The sequence below is a fragment of the Hyperolius riggenbachi genome, chromosome 3 (genome assembly GCF_040937935.1).
Source record: "Hyperolius riggenbachi isolate aHypRig1 chromosome 3, aHypRig1.pri, whole genome shotgun sequence".
Taxonomy (NCBI): Eukaryota; Metazoa; Chordata; class Amphibia; order Anura; family Hyperoliidae; genus Hyperolius; species Hyperolius riggenbachi.
The window spans coordinates 11,723,853-11,750,032 of NC_090648.1; the positions used below are offsets into that span (position 1 = coordinate 11,723,853).

Below are 26,180 nucleotides of genomic sequence, written 5' to 3' on the forward strand. Positions count from 1 at the left end.
ACTCCCCATCAGATAGAAATCTTACCCCCTTCCATGTAGTATGAGAGCCACACCTACACAGTCTATTCTATAGAGCTGCACTCCCCATCAGACAGAAATCTTACCCCCTTCCATGTAGTATGAGAGCCACACCTACACAGTCTATTCTATGGAGCTGCACTCCCCATCAGACAGAAATCTTACCCCCTTCCATGTAGTATGAGAGCCACACCTACACAGTCTATTCTATGGAGCTGCACTCCCCATCAGACAGAAATCTTACCCCCTTCCATGTAGTATGAGAGCCACACCTACACAGTCTATTCTATGGAGCTGCACTCCCCATCAGACAGAAATCTTACCCACTTCCATGTAGTATAAGAGCCATACTCTACACAGTCTTTTCTATGGAGCTGAACTCCACATCAGAAAAAATCTTTGCAATATGCTGCACACACAGATGCTGTACAGACACAAAAGATCAGTAGCTGCAAAAGATCTGTTCCTGCAAAAGATCTCTTCCTGCAAACTGCATTCATAGTCTATGAGATCTGCAGATCCTCATACACACCTTGTTTCACGGACAATTATCTGTGGATCAGATCCACCAGGTTGGATCTTCAGATCGGCAGATAATTGTCTGATCTGCAGATGAATGTCCATTCAACAAGGTGTGTATGAGGATCTGCAGATGTCATAGACTATGAATGCATTTTGCAGGGATTGATCTTTTGCAGATCCTGATCTGTTGCATGTGTACAGCATCTTTGTGTGCAGCATCTTGCAAAGATTTTTATCTGATGGGGAGTTCAGCTCCATAGAATAGACTGTGTAGAGTATGGCTCTCATACTACATGGAAGGGGGTAAGATTTCTGTCTGATGGGGAGTGCAGCTCCATAGAATAGACTGTGTAGGTGTGGCTCTCATACTACATGTAAGGGGGTAAGATTTCTGTCTGATGGGGAGTGCAGCTCCATAGAATAGACTGTGTAGGTGTGGCTCTCATACTACATGGAAGGGGGTAAGATTTCTGTCTGATGGGGAGTGCAGCTCCATAGAATAGACTGTGTAGGTGTGGCTCTCATACTACATGGAAGGGGGTAAGATTTCTGTCTGATGGGGAGTGCAGCTCCATAGAATAGACTGTGTAGGTATGGCTCTCATACTACACGGAAGGGGGTAAGATTTCTGTCTGATGGGGAGTGCAGCTCCATAGAATAGACTGTGTAGGTATGGCTCTCATACTACACGGAAGGGGGTAAGATTTCTGTCTGATGGGGAGTTCAGCTCCATAGAATAGACTGTGTAGGTGTGGCTCTCATACTACACGGAAGGGGGTAAGATTTCTGTCTGATGGGGAGTGCAGCTCCATAGAATAGACTGTGTAGGTGTGGCTCTCATACTACATGGAAGGGGATAAGATTTCTGTCTGATGGGGAGTGCAGCTCCATAAAATAGACTGTGTAGGTATGGCTCTCATACTACATGGAAGGGGGTAAGATTTCTGTCTGAGGGGGAGTGCAGCTCCATAGAATAGACAGTGTAGAGTATGGCTCTCATACTACATGGAAGGGGGTAAGATTTCTGTCTGATGAGGAGTGCAGCTCAATAGAATAGACTGTGTAGGTATGGCTCTCATACTACATGGAAGGGGGTAAGATTTCTGTCTGATGGGGAGTGCAGCTCCATAGAATAGACTGTGTGGGTGTGGCTCTCATACTACATGGAAGGGGGTAAGATTTCTGTCTGATGGGGAGTGCAGCTCCATAGAATAGACTGTGTAGAGGTGTGGCTCTCATACTACATGGAAGGGGGTAAGATCTCTGTCTGATGGGGAGTGCAGCTCCATAGAATAGACTGTGTAGGTGTGGCTCTCATACTACATGGAAGGGTGGTAAGATTTCTGTCTGATGAGGAGTGCAGCTCCATAGAATAGACTGTGTAGGTGTGGCTCTCATACTACATGGAAGGGTGGTAAGATTTCTGTCTGATGGGGAGTGCAGCTCCATAGAATAGACTGTGTAGGTATGGCTCTCATACTACATGAAGGGTGGTAAGATTTCTGTCTGATGGGGAGTGCAGCTCCATAGAATAGACTGTGTAGGTATGGCTCTCATACTACACGGAAGGGGGTAAGATTTCTGTCTGATGGGGAGTGCAGCTCCATAGAATAGACTGTGTAGGTGTGGCTCTCATACTACATGGAAGGGGATAAGATTTCTGTCTGATGGGGAGTGCAGCTCCATAAAATAGACTGTGTAGGTGTGTCTCTCATACTACATGGAAGGGGGTAAGATTTCTGTCTGAGGGGGAGTGCAGCTCCATAGAATAGACAGTGTAGAGTATGGCTCTCATACTACATGGAAGGGGGTAAGATTTCTGTCTGATGGGGAGTGCAGCTCCATAGAATAGACTGTGTAGGTGTGGCTCTCATACTACATGAAGGGTGGTAAGATTTCTGTCTGATGGGGAGTGCAGCTCCATAGAATAGACTGTGTAGGTGAGGCTCTCATACTACATGGAAGGGGGTAAGATTTCTGTCTGATGGGGAGTGCAGCTCCATAGAATAGACTGTGTAGGTGTGGCTCTCATACTACATGGAAGGGGGTAAGATTTCTGTCTGATGGGGAGTGCAGCTCCATAGAATAGACTGTGTAGGTGTGGCTCTCATACTACATGGAAGGGGGTAAGATTTCTGTCTGATGGGGAGTGCAGCTCCATAGAATAGACTGTGTAGGTGTGGCTCTCATACTACATGGAAGGGGGTAAGATCTCTATCTGATGGGGAGTGCAGCTCCATAGAATAGACTGTGTAGGTATGGCTCTCATACTACATGGAAGGGGGTAAAATTAGTCTGTGATCTTTCATTTTCCAAAGACTTTTATCTGACGTGTGTACGCACCTTTACAGGTTGTGTAGCTAAACCCTCATACTACATGCAGTGATGGGCTCTCGAGTAGTCATGGGTCCCTAAGGACTCGAATTTGTGAATGAGGCTTAATTGCCTCAGAGGTGTGGTTAATGAGAAGGGGCTAGTTACCCATAAGTCCGTCGTCCTCCCTGCGCTCCAAACAGCTTGCACGTGTCCTATTGGACGCAAGCCTCACCACATTCCGGCTTGAAGGAGGAAGTGCGCGTAGTGAGGCTTGCAACGGGTCCAATAGGACACCTGCAAGCTGTTTGGAGCGCAGGGAGGACAACGGACTTATGAGTAACTAGCCCCTTCTCATCCAGCCACACACCCGAGGCAATTAAGCCTCATTCACAAATTTGAATCCTTAGGGACTCAGGACTACTTGAGAGCCCATCACTAGCTACATGGAGGGATGGACAAAGAGAGGTCTATTTTTCCAGCTTGCATGCAAATTGCAGTTTTGGCCTAATCAAAATCAGCAGAGCGTGCGATTGGCTTAATTCAAAATTACATGCAATTTGCATATCTGCAAAACTAACATGTAACAACTTATTGGCCTTCTCTGCACAGGACAGGGGAGGGAGGGGTAGAAGGTACCATGGTAAAATAGGAGAGGACTTATGCTGGATACACACCTAGGGCTTGATTCACAAAAGAGTGCTAACTGTTAGCACGGCCGTTTTCACGCGAATTTTCGCATTGCACACGATCGCGAATTTTCGTGCGAAATGATAACATTTTTGCGCTCAAACGCGAATTTTCCCACTAAATCGATATAGTTTTCACGCTAAAATTCACGTTTGCGCGCGAAAACGTTATAGTTTCACGCAAAAATTCGCGATCACGCGCAATGCAAAAATTCGCGCGAAAATGGCCGTGCTAAAAGTTAGCACTCTTGTGAATCAAGCCCCATGTGTTTCCGCGTTCGATGCGTCCGTCGATTCGATTATTTTCGACATGTCCAATTCGCGGTTCGATGGATCGTTAGGTCGATTTGCCATACTTTACATGGCTTTCGACCTAAAAATAATCGAAATGCGCTCGGAAATAATCGAATCGACGCGTATCGACGGACGCGTGCGACGCGGAAACGCATGGTGTGTATTCAGCATTACACTGGCTGAATCAACCTATTGCCCCCGATCAGTAATGTAATTTGAGTACATGGCTGATTTAACACTTAGCAGAGATGCATTGAATTGGCCTATCTGTAATCTGAATCCTGGGATCTGTAATCTTCTCCTCATCCTGAACAGGACTCCCTTCCTGTGTATGCCTAGACCAGACCTGACCTGTAGATAACAAATCACAGATATGGGATGCAGGGGAGCAAACTTGGTAACACAAGAATAGTGACCACAGTGGGCTGTACAGATACAGTGGGATGCGAAAGTTTGGGCAACCTTGTTAATTTTCCCGTACAAATCATTGGCTGTTATGATAAAAAATGTCAGATAAATATATCATATAGGAGACACACACAGTGATATTTGAGAAGTGAAATGAAGTTTATTGGATTTACAGAAAGTTCGCAAGAATTTTTTTAAAATAAAAATTAGACAGGTGCATAAATGTGTTATTTTATTGATTCCAAAACCTTTACAACTAATTATTGGAACTCAAATTGGCTTTGTAAGCTCAGTGACCCCTGACCTACATACACAGGTGAATCCAATTATGAGAAAGAGTATTTAAGGGAGTCAGTTGTAAGTTTCCCTCTTAATTTTCTCCTAAGGGTAGCAACATGGGGGTCTCAAATGACCTGAAGATAAAGATTGTTCACCCTCATGGTTAAGGGGAAGGATACAGAAAGCTGTCTCAGAGATTTCAGCTGTCTGTTTCCACAGTTAGGAACATATTGAGGAAATGGAAGACCACAAGAAAAATCTCGGATAGACAGAAGTGACGAATGGTGAGAACAGTCAGAATCAACCCACAGACCAGCACCAAAGACCTACAACATCATGTTGCTGCAGATGGAGTCACTGTGCATCGTTCAACCATTTGGCGCCCCTTACACAAGGAGACGCTGTATGCGAGAGTGATGCAGAGGAAGCCTTTTCTCCGCCTACAGCACAAACAGAGCCGCTTGAGGTATGCTAAAGCACATTTAGACCAGCCAGCTTCATTTTGGAGGTGCTGTGGACTGATAAAACTAAAATTGAGTTATTTGGGCATAACAAGGGGCATTATGCACAGTGGAAAAACCTGCTGCCTACAGTAAAATATGGTGGTGGTTCCATCATGCTGTGTGGCTGTGTGGCCAGTGCAGGGACTGGGAATCTTGTGGAAGTTGAGGGACGCATGGATTCCACTCAGTATCAGCAGATTCTGGAGACCAATGTCCAGGAATCAGTGACAAAGCTGAAGCTGCACCAGGACTGGATCTTTCAACAGGACAACGACCCTAAACACTGCTCAAAATCCACTAAGGCATTCATGCAGAGGAACAAGTACAATGTTCTGGCATGGCCATCTCAGTCCCCAGACCTGAATATAATTGAAAATCTGTGGTGTGAGTAAAGAGAGCTGTCCATGCTGGGAAGCCATCAAACCTGAATGAACTAGAGATGTTTTGTAAAGAGGAATGGTCCAAAATACCTTCAACCAGAATCCAGACTCTCATTGGAACCTACAGGAAGCGTTTAGAGGCTGTAATTTCTGCAAAAGGAGGATCTACTAAATATTGATTTCATTTCTTTTTTGTGGTGCCCAAATTTATGCACCTGCCTAATTTTATTTAAACAATTATTGCACACTTTCTGTAAATCCAATAAACTTCATTTCACTCACTCAAATATCATTGTGCTTGTCTCCTATATGATATATGTTACGGACATTTTTAGCGTAACAATCAACGATTTATACAGGAAAATCATGACAATTCACAAGGTTGCCCAAACTTTCGCACCCCACTGTATGTGTATCCCCTGCAGTCTCACCCGGGCTTCCGCTTCTTCAGTCGGCTTCCCTTGGGCCAGAGATTCCGGTCCATCTCCACAACACTCAAGAACAGCTTCTTACCTTCAGCTGTCAACTATTTGAACTCTCCTCACACTGTACAAAATTAGCTAAAAACTCGATGTTTTGTAAGTTGAACTGCTGTATTTCTTATTATTTGTATTGTATGTCCTGTTTCACACTAGCCCTGTACCTGCCACACCCAATTCTGGGCACGCCCCAGTGGTGCTTGGTGAAATCAAAGATTCTGATTGTGCAGCAGAGGCCAGGTGACGAGGACACAGTGAGGTGACACGGACACAGATTGTGGGGTAACTTCCGGTGTATTTGGTTTGTATACAGACAATGATACAGGTTTAGGTACAGATGAGGTCAGTCGGTCAGTGTTTGTAGCGCGGTGATGTCACAGCGTCTGTCATCCAGTGATTTCCTAGAAAGAGAGCAGAGGAAAGGTCAGTCACTGTGTTCTCATGCTATGCGTATACAGCCATTTATCATTACAATCATTCGGGCAGATTCTGACAGCTGCCATGCTGATTGGTGCAGATGGTTGGCGGTTCAGATCGGTCATCTGCTGAGTATATAAAACGTTATAGTTATACATGTGTAACCAATTACACAAACACAACACGGAAACAAACAAAAACTTGCATTACGGCCATGTAAATTAGGTATTAACCCTGTGCAGTACAACGTGCGCACACACACGGTCACACTTAAAGGACAACTGAAGCAAGAGGACTATGGAGGCTGCCATATTTATTTCCTTTTAAGCAATACCAGTTACTTGGCTGTCATGCTGATCCTCTGCCTCTAATATGTTTAGCCTTAGCCCATGAACAAGCATGCAGCAGATCAGGTGCTCTGACTGAAGTTTGACTAGATTAGCTGCTTGCTTGTTTCTGGTGTGATTCAGACACTACTGACCAAAGAGATCAGCAGGGCTACCAGGAAACTGGTATTGTTTAAGAGGAAATAAATATGCCAGTCTCAATATACCTCTCCCTTCAGCTGACCTTTAAACATGGTTGATCTGTCACTGGGGTGACAATTTTGATGCTATGCTGTTTGGCTATAGTTGAGCAGAATGTACTGTTCTATGGAGAGGGGGGGGCGACAGGCAGCAAACAAGCAATCGTGTCCTTTCTATGATCTGAAAAACAAAAGAACACAGTGCGCTCTCTCGTCATTCAGTGGATCGCTAAACAGCAGGACGCTGCATGCTAGGTCCTCCGCCATGACAGCCCACAGCGATCGTCTCAGACGAGGAATATCCTGCGGGAGTTCCAGGCATCGCCAGATTCCAGCACACCACCTCTTAAAGTACTCCTTTATTGTGCATCCACAGTTTCCAACAATTGTTTCGGAGGCCACGCAGGGTCCCCCTTTATCAAGGCATGTGGTTACACTACACCTAAAACAATTCACTCTATATAGTCTTCTAATCCCCAATACCCCACCCGTGAAATGACCTCATAGATGACATCATGTTAATTAACATAGGTAAACATGTTTAAACCTTGCTTATCATGGATCATCATATCACCATGTGTAATGTTTGCGTTTATGTAAGTGCACATTACGCAACTCAGCCTTCTACCTACCGGCTCATATGCCCCCAGACCGCTTCTGCTGTGCCTCCATGCCAATATTCAAATCCTGATGCCATCCCCTCCATCCGTTAGCCCACACTCGGATAGACTCACAGAGTCCACTTCCGTGTGCGTTCCGATAGGGCGTTCCTTCTATGTCAGTTTTGTCTCCCTCTGTCCCATTTATGTCATTTTTGCCATATCCATTGTCCACTGTGATTGGAACCTGCGTCACATGATGCCCCTGGACTGCTGAGCGGTGAGTAATTACCTCCAATTTAGCTGTGGTTTAAACAGCATAAAATTAACCCCATGCCCCCCCTCTTTGAACGTATATAAGGGCTACAGGCGGCAGATGCGGGGAAGAATATTCCTGTGCGCCTGCTGCCCAGTGCTAATAATAGAGGACTAGCCCCGTGGACAGTCCTGTGACGTCGGGGAGAGTTAACCAGCAATGCTGGTCACTATGGAGAAGAAGCACGCTCGACGGTATGTTTACATCACGTGGTTAACACCAGGTGATTGTAACGATGGACACCAGTGATCAAGGTTGCCATGGTGATGGGGCACGCTGGATAGCGTGCCTGCGTCACATGGTACGAACCAGATGACTGCGGCATGGCGGTACCAGTGATCGGGTTGCCATGGTGATGGGGCGCGCTGAATAGCGTGTCCGCGTCACATGGCATGAATCAGGTGACTACGACGAGGCAATGGGAGTATGGATGGGGGTGGCGCCTAGTGAACACGCCCTCTCATTCGGGAGCCCTTCAGTGGGACCTGGCAGCGTGTGAGGTCAATGACGGGGAGGTGTCAGTACGCCCAGGCAGATACCCTAGGACGTGCGTGGAGGCCACGCCCACCCAAAACGCCCATCGGAACGCACACGGAAGTGGACTCTGTGAGTCTATCCGAGTGTGGGCTAACGGATGGAGGGGATGGCATCAGGATTTGAATATTGGCATGGAGGCACAGCAGAAGCGGTCTGGGGGCATATGAGCCGGTAGGTAGAAGGCTGAGTTGCGTAATGTGCACTTACATAAACGCAAACATTACACATGGTGATATGATGATCCATGATAAGCAAGGTTTAAACATGTTTACCTATGTTAATTAACATGATGTCATCTATGAGGTCATTTCACGGGTGGGGTATTGGGGATTAGAAGACTATATAGAGTGAATTGTTTTAGGTGTAGTGTAACCACATGCCTTGATAAAGGGGGACCCTGCGTGGCCTCCGAAACAATTGTTGGAAACTGTGGATGCACAATAAAGGAGTACTTTAAGAGGTGGTGTGCTGGTGAGTTTGCGAGGATACATTGAATACGTGGTACTGCCTATACCACTTCACCAAGCACCCCAACAATCGGAGATTGGATGGTGTGCCTGCTTCATTGGGAGAAATCGCCAGATTCCAGGCTAAAGCGGGCCACAAATGTAGCAATCTTCATGTATGATCGACCTTTCCAATCAATATCTGTACTGAATGGGGAGAGAATCTGCACTCTTCAACCCAGTGACCGATCAAACATTATCTCAGTCAGTTATTTCAAAAGCCCTCGTTATACGGGCAATCGGAAGATTCTGATTGTACAGGAAGCAGATGGGGGTTTGTTTAGACTGATTTGAAGGTGGCCAGACAATACTTTTTTTTTTTTTTTTTTTTTTAACATTCTTTCTGTTCAGTTTGAGAATTACAATTTTGTAGATTGTAACATTTGAAAAAAAACCCTGACCATCGGATCATACACCGGTGTACAAATGTCTCCAAAATAACTGTTGTGGTCTATAAATCAGGAAACTGACAGTCTAGCCGACACTGTTCACATTTCTGAGTACAGAAAAGTACAGAAATTTCCACCACTCCTGACCGACATGTGGCTTGCAAAAGTATTTGGCCCCCTTGAATTTTTCCACATTTTGTCACATTACTGCCACAAACATGCATCAATTTTATTGGAATTCCATGTGAAAGACCAATACAAAGTGGTATACACGTGAGAAGTGGAACGGAAATCATACATGATTCCAAACATTTTTTTACAAATAAATAACTGCAAAGTGGTGTGTGCATAATTATTCAGCCCCCTGAGTCAAAACTTTGTAGAACCACCTTTTGCTGCAATTACAGCTGCCAGTCTTTTAGGTTATGTCTTTACCAGCTTTGCACATCTAGAGACTGAAATCCTTGCCCATTCTTCTTTGCAAAACATCCCCAGCTCAGTCAGATTAGATGGACAGCGTTTGTGAACAGCAATTTTCAGATCTTGACACAGATTCTCGATTGGATTTAGATCTGGACTTTGACTGGGCCATTCTAACACATGGGTATGTTTTGTTTTAAACCATTCCATTGTTGCACTGGCTTTATGTTTAGGGTCGTTGTCCTGCTGGAAGGTGAACCTCCGCCCCAGTCTCAAGTCTTTTGCAGTCTCCAAGAGGTTTTTTTCCAAGCTTGCCCTGTATTTGGCTCCATCCATCTTCCCATCAACTCTGACCAGCTTCCCTGTCCCTGCTGAAGAGAAGCACGCACAGAGCATGTTGCTGCCACCACTATATTTGACAGTGGGGATGGTGTGTTCAGAGTGATGTGCAGTGTTAGTTTTCTGCCACACATAGCGTTTTGCATTTTGGCCAAAAAGTTCAATTTTGGTCTCATCTGACCAGAGCACCTTCTTCCACATGTTTGCTGTGTCCCCCACATGGCTTGTGGCAAACTGCAAACAGGACTTTTTATGCTTTCTGTTAACAATGGCTTTCTTCTTGCCACTCTTCCATAAAGGCCAAATTTGTACAGTGCATGACTAATAGTTGTCCTATGGACAGATTTCCCCACCTGAGCTGTAGATCTCTGTAGCTCGTCCAGAGTCACCATGGGCCTCTTGACTGCATTTCTGATCAGCGCTCTCCTTGTTCGGCCTGTGAGTTTAGGTGTACGGCCTTGTCTTGGTAGGTTTACAGCTGTGCCATACTCCTTCCATTTCTGAATGATCGCTTGAACAGTGCTCCCTGGGATGTTCAAGGCTTTGGAAATCTTTTTGTAGCCTAAGCCTGCTTTAAATTTCTTAATAACTTTATCCCTGAACTGTCTGGTGTGTTCTTTGGACTTCATGGCGTTGTTGCTCCCAATATTCTCTTAGACATTCTCTGAGGCCGTCACAGAGCAGCTGTATTTGTACTGACATTAGATTACACACAGGTGCACTCTATTTAGTCATTAGCACTCATCAGGCAATGTCTATGGGCAACTGACTGCACTCAGACCAAAGGGGGGGCTGAATAATTACGCACACACCACTTTGCAGTTATTGATTTGTAAAAAATGTTTGGAATCCTGTATGATTTTCGTTCCACTTCTCACGTGTACACCACTTTGTATTGGTCTTTCACATGGAATTCCAATAAAATTGATTCATGTGTGTGGCAGTAATATAACAAAATGTGGAAAACTTCAAGGGGGCCGAATACTTTTGCAAACCACTGTATGTACTGGAAAAAAGCCCAGGAAATTCAATCAGATTGCTCAGTCGAATAGGTAAAGACCTTTCATCTGATTTTATTTCTACACAAATGCTTAAAGAGGAAATGGAGTGGAAATAAAATAAGTCATAAAATTACTTTTTTTTGTACAATTATAGATGATTTAGTTGGTGTGTGCACATTGTAAAAGCTTTCCTCTCCCTGATTTACATTCTGACATCTATCACAAATGGTGACATCTTTAGCCCTGATCTCCGCAGAATGTTCGATTACTGAGTGTTCTGAAGACAGTACAAAATATACATTGTATCCCAGAATGCTCTGGGAGGAGAATTCTGCATATCTAATCAGCCAAGGCTGTGACATCACTGTGAGGGTGGGGCTACATATGAATGTATAGCAATACTGTATATAGATATAGGACGGGTTTCTGATACTAAAACCAGGAACATTACTGTAAAAGTGGCTATCCTGAATAATGTACTGCACTCTACTATATGTCACTACAGGGCCTCTTTACTGCATTCTGCTATATGTCACTACAGGGCCTCTTTACTGCATTCTGCTATATGTCACTACAGGGTCTCCTTACTGCATTCTACTATATGTCACTACAAGGCCTCTTTACTGCATTCTGCTCTATGTCACTACAGGGCCTCTTTACTGCACTCTGCTATATGTTACTACAGGGCCTCTTTACTGCACTCTGCTATATGTCACTACAGGGCCTCTGTACTGCATTCTGCTATATGTCACTACAGGGCCTCTTTACTGCATTGTACTATATGTCACTACAGGGCCTCTTTACTGCACTCTGCTATATGTCACTACAGGGCCTCTGTACTGCATTCTGCTATATGTCACTACAGGGCCTCTTTACTGCATTCTGCTATATGTCACTACAGGGCCTATTTACTGCATTCTGCTTTATGTCACTACAGGGCCTCTTTACTGCATTGTACTATATGTCACTACAGGGCCTCTTTACTGCATTGTACTATATGTCACTACAGGGCCTCTTTACTGCACTCTGCTATATGTCACTACAGGGCCTCTGTACTGCATTCTGCTATATGTCAGTACAGGGCCTCTTTACTGCATTCTGCTCTATGTCACTACAGGGCCTCTTTACTGCATTCTGCTCTATGTCACTACAGGGCCTCTTTACTGCATTGTACTATATGTCACTACAGGGCCTCTTTACTGCATTGTACTATATGTCACTACAGGGCCTCTTTACTGCATTGTACTATATGTCACTACAGGGCCTCTTTACTGCATTCTGCTATATGTCACTACAGGGTCTCCTTACTGCATTCTACTATATGTCACTACAGGGCCTCTTTACTGCATTCTGCTCTGTGTCACTACAGGGCCTCTTTACTGCACTCTGCTATATGTTACTACAGGGCCTCTTTACTGCACTCTGCTATATGTCACTACAGGGCCTCTGTACTGCATTCTGCTATATGTCACTACAGGGCCTCTTTACTGCATTCTGCTATATGTCACTACAGGGCCTCTTTACTGCATTCTGCTCTATGTCACTACAGGGCCTCTTTACTGCATTGTACTATATGTCACTACAGGGCCTCTTTACTGCACTCTGCTATATGTCACTACAGGGCCTCTGTACTGCATTCTGCTATATGTCACTACAGGGCCTCTTTACTGCATTCTGCTCTATGTCACTACAGGGCCTCTTTACTGCATTGTACTATATGTCACTACAGGGCCTCTTTACTGCACTCTGCTATATGTCACTACAGGGCCTCTTTACTGCATTCTGCTCTATGTCACTACAGGGCCTCTTTACTGCATTGTACTATATGTCACTACAGGGCCTCTTTACTGCACTCTGCTATATGTCACTACAGGGCCTCTGTACTGCATTCTGCTATATGTCACTACAGGGCCTCTTTACTGCATTCTGCTATATGTCACTACAGGGCCTCTTTACTGCATTCTGCTCTATGTCACTACAGGGCCTCTTTACTGCATTGTACTATATGTCACTACAGGGCCTCTTTACTGCATTGTACTATATGTCACTACAGGGCCTCTTTACTGCATTGTACTATATGTCACTACAGGGCCTCTTTACTGCATTGTACTATATGTCACTACAGGGCCTCTTTACTGCATTCTGCTATATGTCACTACAGGGTCTCCTTACTGCATTCTACTATATGTCACTACAGGGCCTCTTTACTGCATTCTGCTATATGTCACTACAGGGCCTCTTTACTGCATTCTGCTCTATGTCACTACAGGGCCTCTTTACTGCATTCTGCTCTATGTCACTACAGGGCCTCTTTACTGCACTCTGCTATATGTCACTACAGGGCCTCTTTACTGCATTCTGCTATATGTCACTACAGGGCCTCTTTACTGCATTCTGCTATATGTCACTACAGGGCCTCTTTACTGCATTCTGCTATATGTCACTACAGGGCCTCTTTACTGCATTCTGCTATATGTCACTACAGGGCCTCTTTACTGCATTGTACTATATGTCACTACAGGGCCTCTTTACTGCATTGTACTATATGTCACTACAGGGCCTCTTTACTGCATTCTGCTATATGTCACTACAGGGCCTCTTTACTGCATTCTGCTCTATGTCACTACAGGGCCTCTTTACTGCATTGTACTATATGTCACTACAGGGCCTCTTTACTGCACTCTGCTATATGTCACTACAGGGCCTCTGTACTGCATTCTGCTATATGTCACTACAGGGCCTCTTTACTGCATTCTGCTATATGTCACTACAGGGCCTCTTTACTGCATTCTGCTCTATGTCACTACAGGGCCTCTTTACTGCATTGTACTATATGTCACTACAGGGCCTCTTTACTGCATTCTGCTATATGTCACTACAGGGCCTCTTTACTGCATTGTACTATATGTCACTACAGGGCCTCTTTACTGCATTGTACTATATGTCACTACAGGGCCTCTTTACTGCATTGTACTATATGTCACTACAGGGCCTCTTTACTGCATTCTGCTCTATGTCACTACAGGGCCTCTTTACTGCATTCTGCTCTATGTCACTACAGGGCCTCTTTACTGCACTCTGCTATATGGCACTACAGGGCCTCTGTACTGCATTCTGCTATATGTCACTACAGGGCCTCTTTACTGCATTCTGCTATATGTCACTACAGGGCCTCTTTACTGCATTCTGCTATATGTCACTACAGGGCCTCTTTACTGCATTCTGCTCTATGTCACTACAGGGCCTCTTTACTGCATTGTACTATATGTCACTACAGGGCCTCTTTACTGCATTCTGCTATATGTCACTACAGGGCCTCTTTACTGCATTCTGCTATATGTCACTACAGGGTCTCCTTACTGCATTCTACTATATGTCACTACAGGGCCTCTTTACTGCATTCTGCTATATGTCACTACAGGGCCTCTTTACTGCACTCTGCTATATGTTACTACAGGACCTCTTTACTGCATTCTGCTATATGTCACTACAGGACCTCTTTACTGCATTCTGCTATATGTCACTACAGGGCCTCTTTACTGCATTCTGCTATATGTCACTACAGGGCCTCTTACTGCATTCTGCTATATGTCACTGCAGGGCCTCTTTACTGCATTCTGCTATATGTCACTACAGGGCCTCTTTACTGCACTCTGCTATATGTCACTACAGGGCCTCTTTACTGCATTCTACTATATGTCACTACAGGGCCTCTTTACTGCACTCTGCTATATGTCACTACAGGGCCTCTTTACTGCATTCTACTATATGTCACTACAGGGCCTCTTTACTGCACTCTGCTATATGTCACTACAGGGCCTCTTTACTGCATTCTGCTATATGTCACTACAGGGCCTCTTTACTGCATTCTGCTATATGTCACTACAGGGCCTCTTTACTGCATTCTGCTCTATGTCACTACAGGGCCTCTTTACTGCATTGTACTATATGTCACTACAGGGCCTCTTTACTGCATTGTACTATATGTCACTACAGGGCCTCTTTACTGCATTCTGCTATATGTCACTACAGGGCCTCTTTACTGCATTCTGCTCTATGTCACTACAGGGCCTCTTTACTGCATTGTACTATATGTCACTACAGGGCCTCTTTACTGCATTCTGCAATATGTCACTACAGGGCCTCTTTACTGCATTCTGCTATATGTCACTACAGGGTCTCCTTACTGCATTCTACTATATGTCACTACAGGGCCTCTTTACTGCATTCTGCTATATGTCACTACAGGGCCTCTTTACTGCACTCTGCTATATGTTACTACAGGACCTCTTTACTGCATTCTGCTATATGTCACTACAGGAGCTCTTTACTGCATTCTGCTATATGTCACTACAGGGCCTCTTTACTGCATTCTGCTATATGTCACTACAGGGCCTCTTACTGCATTCTGCTATATGTCACTGCAGGGCCTCTTTACTGCATTCTGCTATATGTCACTACAGGGCCTCTTTACTGCACTCTGCTATATGTCACTACAGGGCCTCTTTACTGCATTCTACTATATGTCACTACAGGGCCTCTTTACTGCACTCTGCTATATGTCACTACAGGGCCTCTTTACTGCATTCTGCTATATGTCACTACAGGGCCTCTTTACTGCATTCTACTATATGTCACTACAGGGTCTCTATACTGCATTCTGCTATATGTCACTACAGGGCCTCTTTACTGCATTCTGCTCTATGTCACTACAGGGCCTCTTTACTGCATTCTACTATATGTCACTACAGGGCCTCTTTACTGCATTCTGCTCTATGTCACTACAGGGCCTCTTTACTGCATTCTACTATATGTCACTACAGGGCCTCTTTACTGCATTCTACTATATGTCACTACAGGGCCTCTTTACTGCATTCTGCTCTATGTCACTACAGGGCCTCTTTACTGCATTCTGCTATATGTCACTACAGGGCCTCTTTACTGCATTCTGCTATATGTCACTACAGGGCCTCTTTACTGCATTCTGCTATATGTCACTACAGGGCCTCTTTACTGCATTGTACTATATGTCACTACAGGGCCTCTTTATTGCATTCTGCTATATGTCACTACAGGGCCTCTTTACTGCATTCTGCTATATGTCACTACAGGGCCTCTTTACTGCATTCTACTATATGTCACTACAGGGCCTCTTTACTGCACTCTGCTATATGTTACTACAGGGCCTCTTTACTGCATTCTGCTCTATGTCACTACAGGGTCTCTGTACTGCACTCTACTATATGTCACTACAGGGCCTCTTTACTGCACTCTGCTATATGTCACTACAGGGCCTCTTTACTGCACTCTGCTATATGTTACTACAGGGCCTCTTTACTGCATTCTGCTATATGTCACTACAGGACCTCTGTACTGCACTCTGCTATATGTCACTACAGGGCCTCTTTACTGCATTCTGCTATATTTCACTACAGGGCCTCTTTACTGCATTCTGCTATATGTCACTACAGGGCCTCTTTACTGCATTCTGCTATATGTCACTACAGGGCCTCATTACTGCATTCTGCTATATGTCACTACAGGGCCTCTTTACTGCATTCTGCTATATGTCACTACAGGGCCTCTTTACTGCATTCTGCTATATGTCACTACAGGGCCTCTTTACTGCACTCTGCTATATGTCACTACAGGGCCTCTTTACTGCATTCTGCTATATGTCACTACAGGGCCTCTTTACTGCATTCTGCTATATGCCACTACACGGCCTCTTTACTGCATTCTGCTATATGTCACTACAGGGCTTCTTTACTGCATTCTACTATATGTCACTACAGGGCCTCTTTACTGCATTGTACTATATGTCACTACAGGACCTCTTTACTGCATTCTGCTCTATGTCACTACAGGGCCTCTTTACTGCATTCTGCTATATGTCACTACAGGGCCTCTTTACTGCATTCTGCTATATGTCACTACAGGGCCTCTTTACTGCATTCTGCTATATGTCACTACAGGGCCTCTTTACTGCATTCTACTACATGTCACTACAGGGCCGATTTACTGCATTCTGCTATATGTCACTACGGGGCCTCTTTACTGCATTCTGCTATATGTCACTACAGTGCCTCTTTACTGCACTCTGCTATATGTCACTACAGGGCCTCTTTACTGCATTCTACTATATGTCACTACAGGGCCTCTTTACTGCACTCTGCTATATGTCACTACAGGGCCTCTTTACTGCATTCTGCTATATGTCACTACAGGGCCTCTTTACTGCATTCTACTATATGTCACTACAGGGCCTCTTTACTGCACTCTGCTATATGTCACTACAGGGCCTCTTTACTGCATTCTGCTATATGTCACTACAGGGCCTCTTTACTGCATTCTGCTATATGTCACTACAGGGCCTCTTTACTGCATTATACTATATGTCACTACAGGGCCTCTTTACTGCATTCTGCTATATGTCACTACAGGGCCTCTTTACTGCATTCTGCTATATGTCACTACAGGGCCTCTTTACTGCACTGTGCTATACGTCACTACAGGGCCTCTTTACTGCACTCTGCTATATGTCACTACAGGGCCTCTTTACTGCATTCTGCTATATGTCACTACAGGGCCTCTTTACTGCATTCTGCTATATGTCACTACAGGGCCTCTTTACTGTATTCTACTACAGGGCCTCTTTACTGCATTCTGCTATATGTCACTACAGGGCCTCTATAAGAAGGATTCCTTGTTAGTTGGGAATGACTGAAATGTATACAGATCGATTGCTAAATCTCTACCAGAAATGGCTTCCAGTGTGTCGCGTCCATCAATTATCTGATCAATAATCCATTTTTTAATCAATGCAGCCATTGATGGAAACATGAATGGCACAGAACTGGACTGGTGTGTGGCTGGCTGTACAGGAGCTCTGCATACTGCTACTGCTGTGACTCTGCCACATGCTGGGGCTGCATAATGTGACCCCCCCCCCTCCACTGAGCACAAAGCTCTGAGCTCAGTGACCCCACATTGTCCCCTCACAGTACAGAGATCTGATGAGGCATTTGCATGTCCCCTTGTGACCTGGAAGGGGGCGGTCTGCCTCAGGCAATGCATGCACCTCCCACATGTCTGCAGCCAATCAGCTGCAGGACAATCCTAAACTACACAGCACAACTTCCCTGCACTGACCCACCACTTTAAAGCTTACATAGTAATATCACTGACTATATATAGCACTGGCATCTTCTGCAGCACATTACAGAGTACATAGTCATGTCACTAACTGTTCTCAGGAGCTCACAATCTAATCCTACCATAGTCATAGTCTAATGTCCTACCATATTATTATTATGTATTTATGTAGCACTGACATCTTCTTCAGCACATTACAGAGTACATAGTCATGTCACTGACTGTCCTCAGAGGAGCTCACACTCTAATCCTACCATAGTCATAGTCTAATGTCCTACCATATTATTATTATGTATTTATATAGCACTGACATCTTCTGCAGCACTTTACAGAGTACATAGTCATGTCACTGACTGTCCTCAGAGGAGCTCACACTCTAATCCTACCATAGTCATAGTCTAATGTCCTACCATATTATTATTATGTATTTATATAGCAGTGACATCTTCTGCAGCACTTTACAGAGTACATAGTCATGTCACTGACTGTCCTCAGAGGAGCTCACAATCTAATCCTACCATAGTCATAGTGTAATGTCCCACCATATTATTATTATGTATTTATACAGCACTGACATCTTCTGCAGCACATTACAGAGTACATAGTCATGTCACTGACTGTCCCCAGAGGAGCTCACAATCTAATCCTACCAGTCATAGTCTAATGTCCTGCCATATTATTATGTATTTATATAGCACTGACATCTCCTGCAGCACATTACAGAGTACATAGTCATGTCACTGACTGTCCTCAGAGGAGCTCACAATCTAATCCTACAATAGTCATATGTTGTACCATATTTTCATAGCAGTGACATGGTGGTACAACTGGGGGGGCTCTCCTTCCACGTGCAAAAGCCTCTTCTATGTGTACCTCCATATTTGCAGTTTCACTATTTCACAACTAGCTGCCCCTCTGCACAGAAGCTGCCCTAGGCTACAGCCTAGAAAGCCTTTGCATTAATCTGGCCCAAGAATAGGCAGGCAAGTTATGAGAAGTCAGACAGATTCTGCACGGGCAGCTGAGACACTAGGAAGTCCTCTAATGAAATCCCTGAGAATACAATACAACAATACAGAGATCTCTGAGCAGAAGTCACCAGTGATAAGTGCTGAGTGTGTCCAGCAGGTGGCGCTGCATGCCATGACCAGCACACTGTGGGTGCTGAGCGTGTCCAGCAGGTGGCGCTGCATGCCATGACCAGCACACTGTGGGTGCTGAGTGTGTCCAGCAGATGGTGCTGCATGCATGACCAGCACACTGTGGGTGCTGAGTGTGTCCAGCAGGTGGCGCTTCATGCCATGACCAGCACACTGTGGGTGCTGAGTGTGTCCAGCAGGTGGCGCTTCATGCCATGACCAGCACACTGTGGGTGCTGAGTGTGTCCAGCAGGTGGTGCTGCATGCCATGACCAGCACACTGTGGGTGCTGAGTGTGTCCAGCAGGTGGCCTTGCATGACATGACCAGCACACTGTGGGTGCTGAGTGTGTCCAGCAGGTGGCGCTTCATGCCATGACCAGCACACTGTGGGTGCCGAGTGTGTCCAGCAGATGGTGCTGCATGCTATGACCAGCACACTGTGGGTGCTGAGTGTGTCCAGCAGGTGGTGCTGCATGCCATGACCAGCACACTGTGGGTGCTGAGTGTGTCCAGCAGGTGGCGCTGCATGACATGACCAGCACACTGTGGGTGCTGAGTGTGTCCAGCAGGTGGCGCTTCATGCCATGACCAGCACACTGTGGGTGCTGAGTGTGTCCAGCAGGTGGTGCTGCATGCCATGACCAGCACACTGTGGGTGCTGAGTGTGTCCAGCAGGTGGCCTTGCATGACATGACCAGCACACTGTGGGTGCTGAGTGTGTCCAGCAGGTGGCGCTTCATGCCATGACCAGCACACTGTGGGTGCCGAGTGTGTCCAGCAGATGGTGCTGCATGCTATGACCAGCACACTGTGGGTGCTGAGTGTGTCCAGCAGGTGGTGCTGCATGCCATGACCAGCACACTGTGGGTGCTGAGTGTGTCCAGCAGGTGGTGCTGCATGCCATGACCAGCACACTGGGTGCTGAGTGTGTCCAGCAGGTGGCGCTTCATGCCATGACCAGCACACTGTGGGTGCTGAGTGTGTCCAGCAGGTGGCGCTGCATGCCATGACCAACACACTGTGGGTGCTGAGTGTGTCCAGCAGGTGGCGCTTCATGCCATGACCAGCACACTGTGGGTGCTGAGTGTGTCCAGCAGGTGGCGCTTCATGCCATGACCAGCACACTGTGGGTGCTGAGTGTGTCCAGCAGGTGGTGCTGCATGCCATGACCAGCACACTGTGGGTGCTGAGTGTGTCCAGCAGGTGGTGCTGCATGCCATGACCAGCACACTGTGGGTGCTGAGTGTGTCCAGCAGGTGGTGCTGCATGCCATGACCAGCACACTGTGGGTACTGAGCGTGTCCAGCAGATGGTGCTGCATGCATGACCAGCACACTGTGGGTACTGAGCGTGTCCAGCAGATGGTGCTGCATGCCATGACCAGCACACTGTGGGTGCTGAGTGTGTCCAGCAGGTGGCGCTGCATGCCATGACCAGAACACTGTGGGTGCTGAGCGTGTCCAGCAGGTGGTGCTGCATGCCACGACCAGCACACTGTGGGTGCTGAGCGTGTCCAGCAGGTGGTGCTGCATGCCATGACCAGCACACTGTGGGTGCCGAGTGTGTCCAGCAGGTGGCGCTGCATGCCATGACCAGCACACTGTGGGTGCTGAATGTGTCCAGCAGGTGGTGCTGCATGCCATGACTAGCACACTGTGGGTGCTGAGTGTGTCCAGCAGGTGGAGCTGCATGCCATGACCAGCACACTGTGGGTGCTGAGCGTGTCCAGCAGGTGGAGCTGCATGCCATGACCAGCACACTGTGGGTGCTGAGCGTGTCCAGCAGGTGGCGCTGCATGCCATGACCAGCACACTGTGGGTGCCGAGTGTGTCCAGCAGGTGGCACTGCATGCCATGACCAGCACACTGTGGGTGCTGAGCGTGTCCAGCAGTGGTGCTGCATGCTATGACCAGCACACTGTGGGTGCTGAGTGTGTCCAGCAGGTGGCGCTGCATGCCATGACCAGCACACTGTGGGTGCTGAGTGTGTCCAGCAGGAGGTGCTGCATGCTATGACTAGCACACTGTGGGTGCTGAGTGTGTCCAGCAGGTGGAGCTGCATGCCATGACCAGCACACTGTGGGTGCTGAGCGTGTCCAGCAGGTGGCACTGCATGCCATGACCAGCACACTGTGGGTGCCGAGTGTGTCCAGCAGGTGGCGCTGCATGCCATGACCAGCACACTGTGGGTGCTGAGTGTGTCCAGCAGGAGGTGCTGCATGCTATGACTAGCACACTGTGGGTGCTGAGCGTGTCCAGCAGGTGGAGCTGCATGCCATGACCAGCACACTGTGGGTGCTGAGCGTGTCCAGCAGGTGGCGCTTCATGCCATGACCAGCATACTGTGGGTGCTGAGTGTGTCCAGCAGGTGGTGCTGCATGCCATAACCAGCACACTGTGGGTGCTGAGTGTGTCCAGCAGGTGGTGCTGCATGCCATGACCAGCACACTATGGGTGCTGAGTGTGTCCAGCAGGTGGTGCTGCATGCCATGACCAGCACACTGTGGGTGCTGAGCGTGTCCAGCAGATGGTGCTGCATGCATGACCAGCACACTGTGGGTGCTGAGTGTGTCCAGCAGGTGGTGCTGCATGCCATGACCAGCACACTGTGGGTGCTGAGTGTGTCCAGCAGGTGGTGCTGCATGCCATGACCAGCACACTATGGGTGCTGAGTGTGTCCAGCAGGTGGTGCTGCATGCCATGACCAGCACACTGTGGGTGCTGAGTGTGTCCAGCAGGTGGTGCTGCATGCCATGACCAGCACACTGTGGGTGCTGAGTGTGTCCAGCAGGTGGTGCTGCATGCCATGACCAGCACACTGTGGGTGCTGAGTGTGTCCAGCAGATGGTGCTGCATGCCATGACCAGCATACTGTGGGTGCTGAGTGTGTCCAGCAGGTGGCGCTGCATGCCATGACCAGCACACTGTGGGTGCTGAGCGTGTCCAGCAGATGGTGCTGCATGCATGACCAGCACACTGTGGGTGCTGAGCGTGTCCAGCAGGTGGTGCTGCATGCCATGACCAGCACACTGTGGGTGCTGAGTGTGTCCAGCAGGTGGTGCTGCATGCCATGACCAGCGCACTATGGGTGCTGAGTGTGTCCAGCAGGTGGTGCTGCATGCCATGACCAGCATACTGTGGGTGCTGAGTGTGTCCAGCAGGAGGTGCTGCATGCTATGACCAGCACACTGTGGGTGCTGAGTGTGTCCAGCAGGTGGCGCTGCATGACATGACCAGCACACTGTGGGTGCTGAGTGTGTCCAGCAGGTGGTGCTGCATGCCATGACCAGCACACTGTGGGTGCTGAGTGTGTCCAGCAGGTGGTGCTGCATGACATGACCAGCACACTGTGGGTGCCGAGTGTGTCCAGCAGATGGTGCTGCATGCCATGACCAGCACACTGTGGGTGCTGAGTGTGTCCAGCAGGTGGCGCTGAATGACATGACCAGCACACTGTGGGTGCTGAGTGTGTCCAGCAGGTGGTGCTGCATGCCATGACCAGCACACTGTGGGTGCTGAGTGTGTCCAGCAGGTGGTGCTGCATGCCATGACCAGCACACTGTGGGTGCCGAGTGTGTCCAGCAGATGGTGCTGCATGCCATGACCAGCACACTGTGGGTGCTGAGTGTGTCCAGCAGGTGGCGCTGAATGACATGACCAGCACACTGTGGGTGCTGAGTGTGTCCAGCAGGTGGTGCTGCATGCCATGACCAGCACACTGTGGGTGCTGAGTGTGTCCAGCAGGTGGTGCTGCATGCCATGACCAGCACACTGTGGGTGCCGAGTGTGTCCAGCAGGAGGTGCTGCATGCTATGACCAGCACTGACACCTGGGGGGGGGGGACTTACCTTTGCATTGCTGCCCCGGGAGCGCCGCGCTCTGGGGTCTCTCTTTGGCGTCAGAGATTCCGTTCTTGAACTGTCATCTGTGGGAGAAACAGATAAACGATTATCTCTAGAGGACGGTCGCCGGATTTACTACAGACAGCACTACGGCAGGAGAACACAGGGGATTCTGCAAACCTGGCCTGCAGTTACACAGAAGTCTGCAGTCTTCACATGGGTCATATCAGGACGCTGAGAGGATTACTAAGGCATGTGAGCTGTAATAATCAGGCCACTTACACCTCCTGTCCCCTATTAGAGTGTGAGCTCTGCAGCACAGAATCACAGTTACATCGCTTGGTTGAAAAAGACAGCGGTCCAATCAACCTCAACCAGAAAAACAAACAAAACAAAATAAAAACCACCACCCTGAACCTGCACATCTGGCAGCTGTTCCAGAGGAAGGCGAGAAAGTTACAAGGCCTGGGCCAATCAGCCTTACAGGGGACCTGAACTCTTGCACGGGGCAGAAGGAAACCTTACAAGGCCTGGGCCAGTCAGCCTTACAGGGGACCTGAACTCTTGCACAGGGCAGAAGGAAACCTTACAAGGCCTGGGCCAATCAGCCTTACAGGGGACCTGAACTCTTGCACGGGGCAGAAGGAAACCTTACAAGGCCTGGGCCAATCAGCCTTACAGGGGACCTGAACTCTTGCACAGGGCAGAAGGAAACCTTACAAGGCCTGGGCCAATCAGCCTTACAGGGGACCTGAACTCTTACACAGGGCAGAAGGAAACCTTACAAGGCCTGGGCCAATCAGCCTTACAGGGGACCTGAACTCTTACACAGGGCAGAAGGAAAGCTTACAAGGCCTGGGCCAATCAGCCTTACAGGGGACCTGAACTCTTGCACAGGGCAGAAGGAAACCTTACAAGGCCTGGGCCAATCAGCCTTACAGGGGACCTGAACTCTTACACAGGGCAGAAGGAAACCTTACAAGGCCTGGGCCAATCAGCCTTACAGGGGACCTGAACTCTTGCACAGGGCAGAAGGAAACCTTACAAGGCCTGGGCCAATCAGCCTTACAGGGGACCTGAACTCTTACACAGGGCAGAAGGAAACCTTACAAGGCCTGGGCCAATCAGCCTTACAGGGGACCTGAACTCTTACACAGGGCAGAAGGAAAGCTTACAAGGCCTGGGCCAATCAGCCTTACAGGGGACCTGAACTCTTACACAGGGCAGAAGGAAACCTTACAAGGCCTGGGCCAATCAGCCTTACAGGGGACCTGAACTCTTGCACAGGGCAGAAGGAAACCTTACAAGGCATGGGCCAATCAGCCTTACAGGGGACCTGAACTCTTACACAGGGCAGAAGGAAACCTTACAAGGCCTGGGCCAATCAGCCTTACAGGGGACCTGAACTCTTACACAGGGCAGAAGGAAACCTTACAAGGCCTGGGCCAATCAGCCTTACAGGGGACCTGAACTCTTACACGGGGCAGAAGGAAAGCTTACAAGGCCTGGGCCAATCAGCCTTACAGGGGACCTGAACTCTTACACAGGGCAGAAGGAAACCTTACAAGGCCTGGGCCAATCAGCCTTACAGGGGACCTGAACTCTTGCACAGGGCAGAAGGAAACCTTACAAGGCATGGGCCAATCAGCCTTACAGGGGACCTGAACTCTTACACAGGGCAGAAGGAAACCTTACAAGGCCTGGGCCAATCAGCCTTACAGGGGACCTGAACTCTTACACAGGGCAGAAGGAAAGCTTACAAGGCCTGGGCCAATCAGCCTTACAGGGGACCTGAACTCTTACACAGGGCAGAAGGAAACCTTACAAGGCCTGGGCCAATCAGCCTTACAGGGGACCTGAACTCTTGCACAGGGCAGAAGGAAACCTTACAAGGCCTGGGCCAATCAGCCTTACAGGGGACCTGAACTCTTGCACAGGGCAGAAGGAAAGCACAGAGAAATGCATATGAATTCCCTCTCACCTGTGACTAACCACAAGTTATAATTTGATCTCTCAGCTGTGTCAGCAGAGCAGCTAATTTGCAAACAAGATATTAACCCTATGTCTGCTTCCATGAAAAAAGGAAGTTAACACACTACAGATTCCTTGCAGGATTTGTAACAGCTGTAACGAAGAAATTATTTTGTTTAAAGGTTATTATGCTGTTGCTTATCTTTTAGAGAGGAAGTTCTGAGTTCAGGTCCGCTTTAAAAAGGGGGAAAAAAAAAATCAGAGCGGTGCGGGGGACTTGGGGGACAGCCTAGTGCTAGCTACAGGTATTGCAACAAGTTTTATTCAAATAATCCCTCCCGCGGACGCAACCACCGAAACTGCATACCGCCAGGAGGGTTACATGCAGATAGAGAGATTGCCATCACTACTTCCTGAGGTAAGATGTTATCCACTCTCACTGCGAAGGACCCCTTGCTAAATAGATGGCAAAATCTTTTTTCCTCCATACGCAGACCATGTCTCCTTGTCCGTTGTACAACCCTAGGGACAGAAAGCTCATCTGCCAAGCTCTTGTATTGCCCTCTGATGTATTTATACATGTTAATCTGGCCACCTCTCAGTCGCCTTTTCTCCAAGCTAAATAAGCCCAGTTGGTCCAACCTTTCTTGGTAAGGAGGTCTTCCATCCCTCTGATTAATTTAGTTGTCCGTCCTTGTACCCGTTCCAGAAGGTCAACGTCCTTTCTATAGTGTGGTGCCCAAAACTGTATCCCATACTCCAGATGTGGCCTTACAAGTGGTTTATACAGAGGGAGTAGTGTGTGCCCCTCCCCCTGCATCATGTCCCCTCCCCTGCATCATGTCCCCTCCCCCCAGCATTATCCCATACTTCAAATGTGGCCTCACCAGTGATTATACAGAGGGAGTAGTGTGTGCCCCTCCCCCTGCATCATGTCCCCTCCCCCTACATTATTCCATACTCCAGATGTGGCCCCACAAGTTGAAAAAGCTGTATACCTCCAGCTAGAAGCCAAAATCCTACAAAACAACAGTTATGACCCATTCCAGTCTGGCTTCAGGAAACACCACAGCACTGAAACTGCCCTCATCCAAATATGCAACCACCTGCTCATGGCAAGAGACAGAGGAGAGTGCT

The 26,180-nt window shown here is 47.7% G+C and overlaps 1 protein-coding gene across 1 annotated transcript in view; it reads right to left on the reverse strand.

Moving 5' to 3' along the window:
• Positions 1-6,160: 6,160 nt before the first annotated feature.
• The window catches only part of FXR2 (FMR1 autosomal homolog 2), a 67,649-nt gene continuing 47,629 nt past the window's right edge, over positions 6,161-26,180 (reverse strand). Inside the window, exons 15-16 of the mRNA XM_068273854.1 lie at positions 23,079-23,155; positions 6,161-6,286 (exon numbers count right to left, since the gene is read on the reverse strand). Of these exons, the coding sequence (XP_068129955.1) occupies positions 6,272-6,286; positions 23,079-23,155 (92 nt within the window). The 3' untranslated portion in view covers positions 6,161-6,271. The remainder of the gene's footprint in view (positions 6,287-23,078; positions 23,156-26,180) is intronic.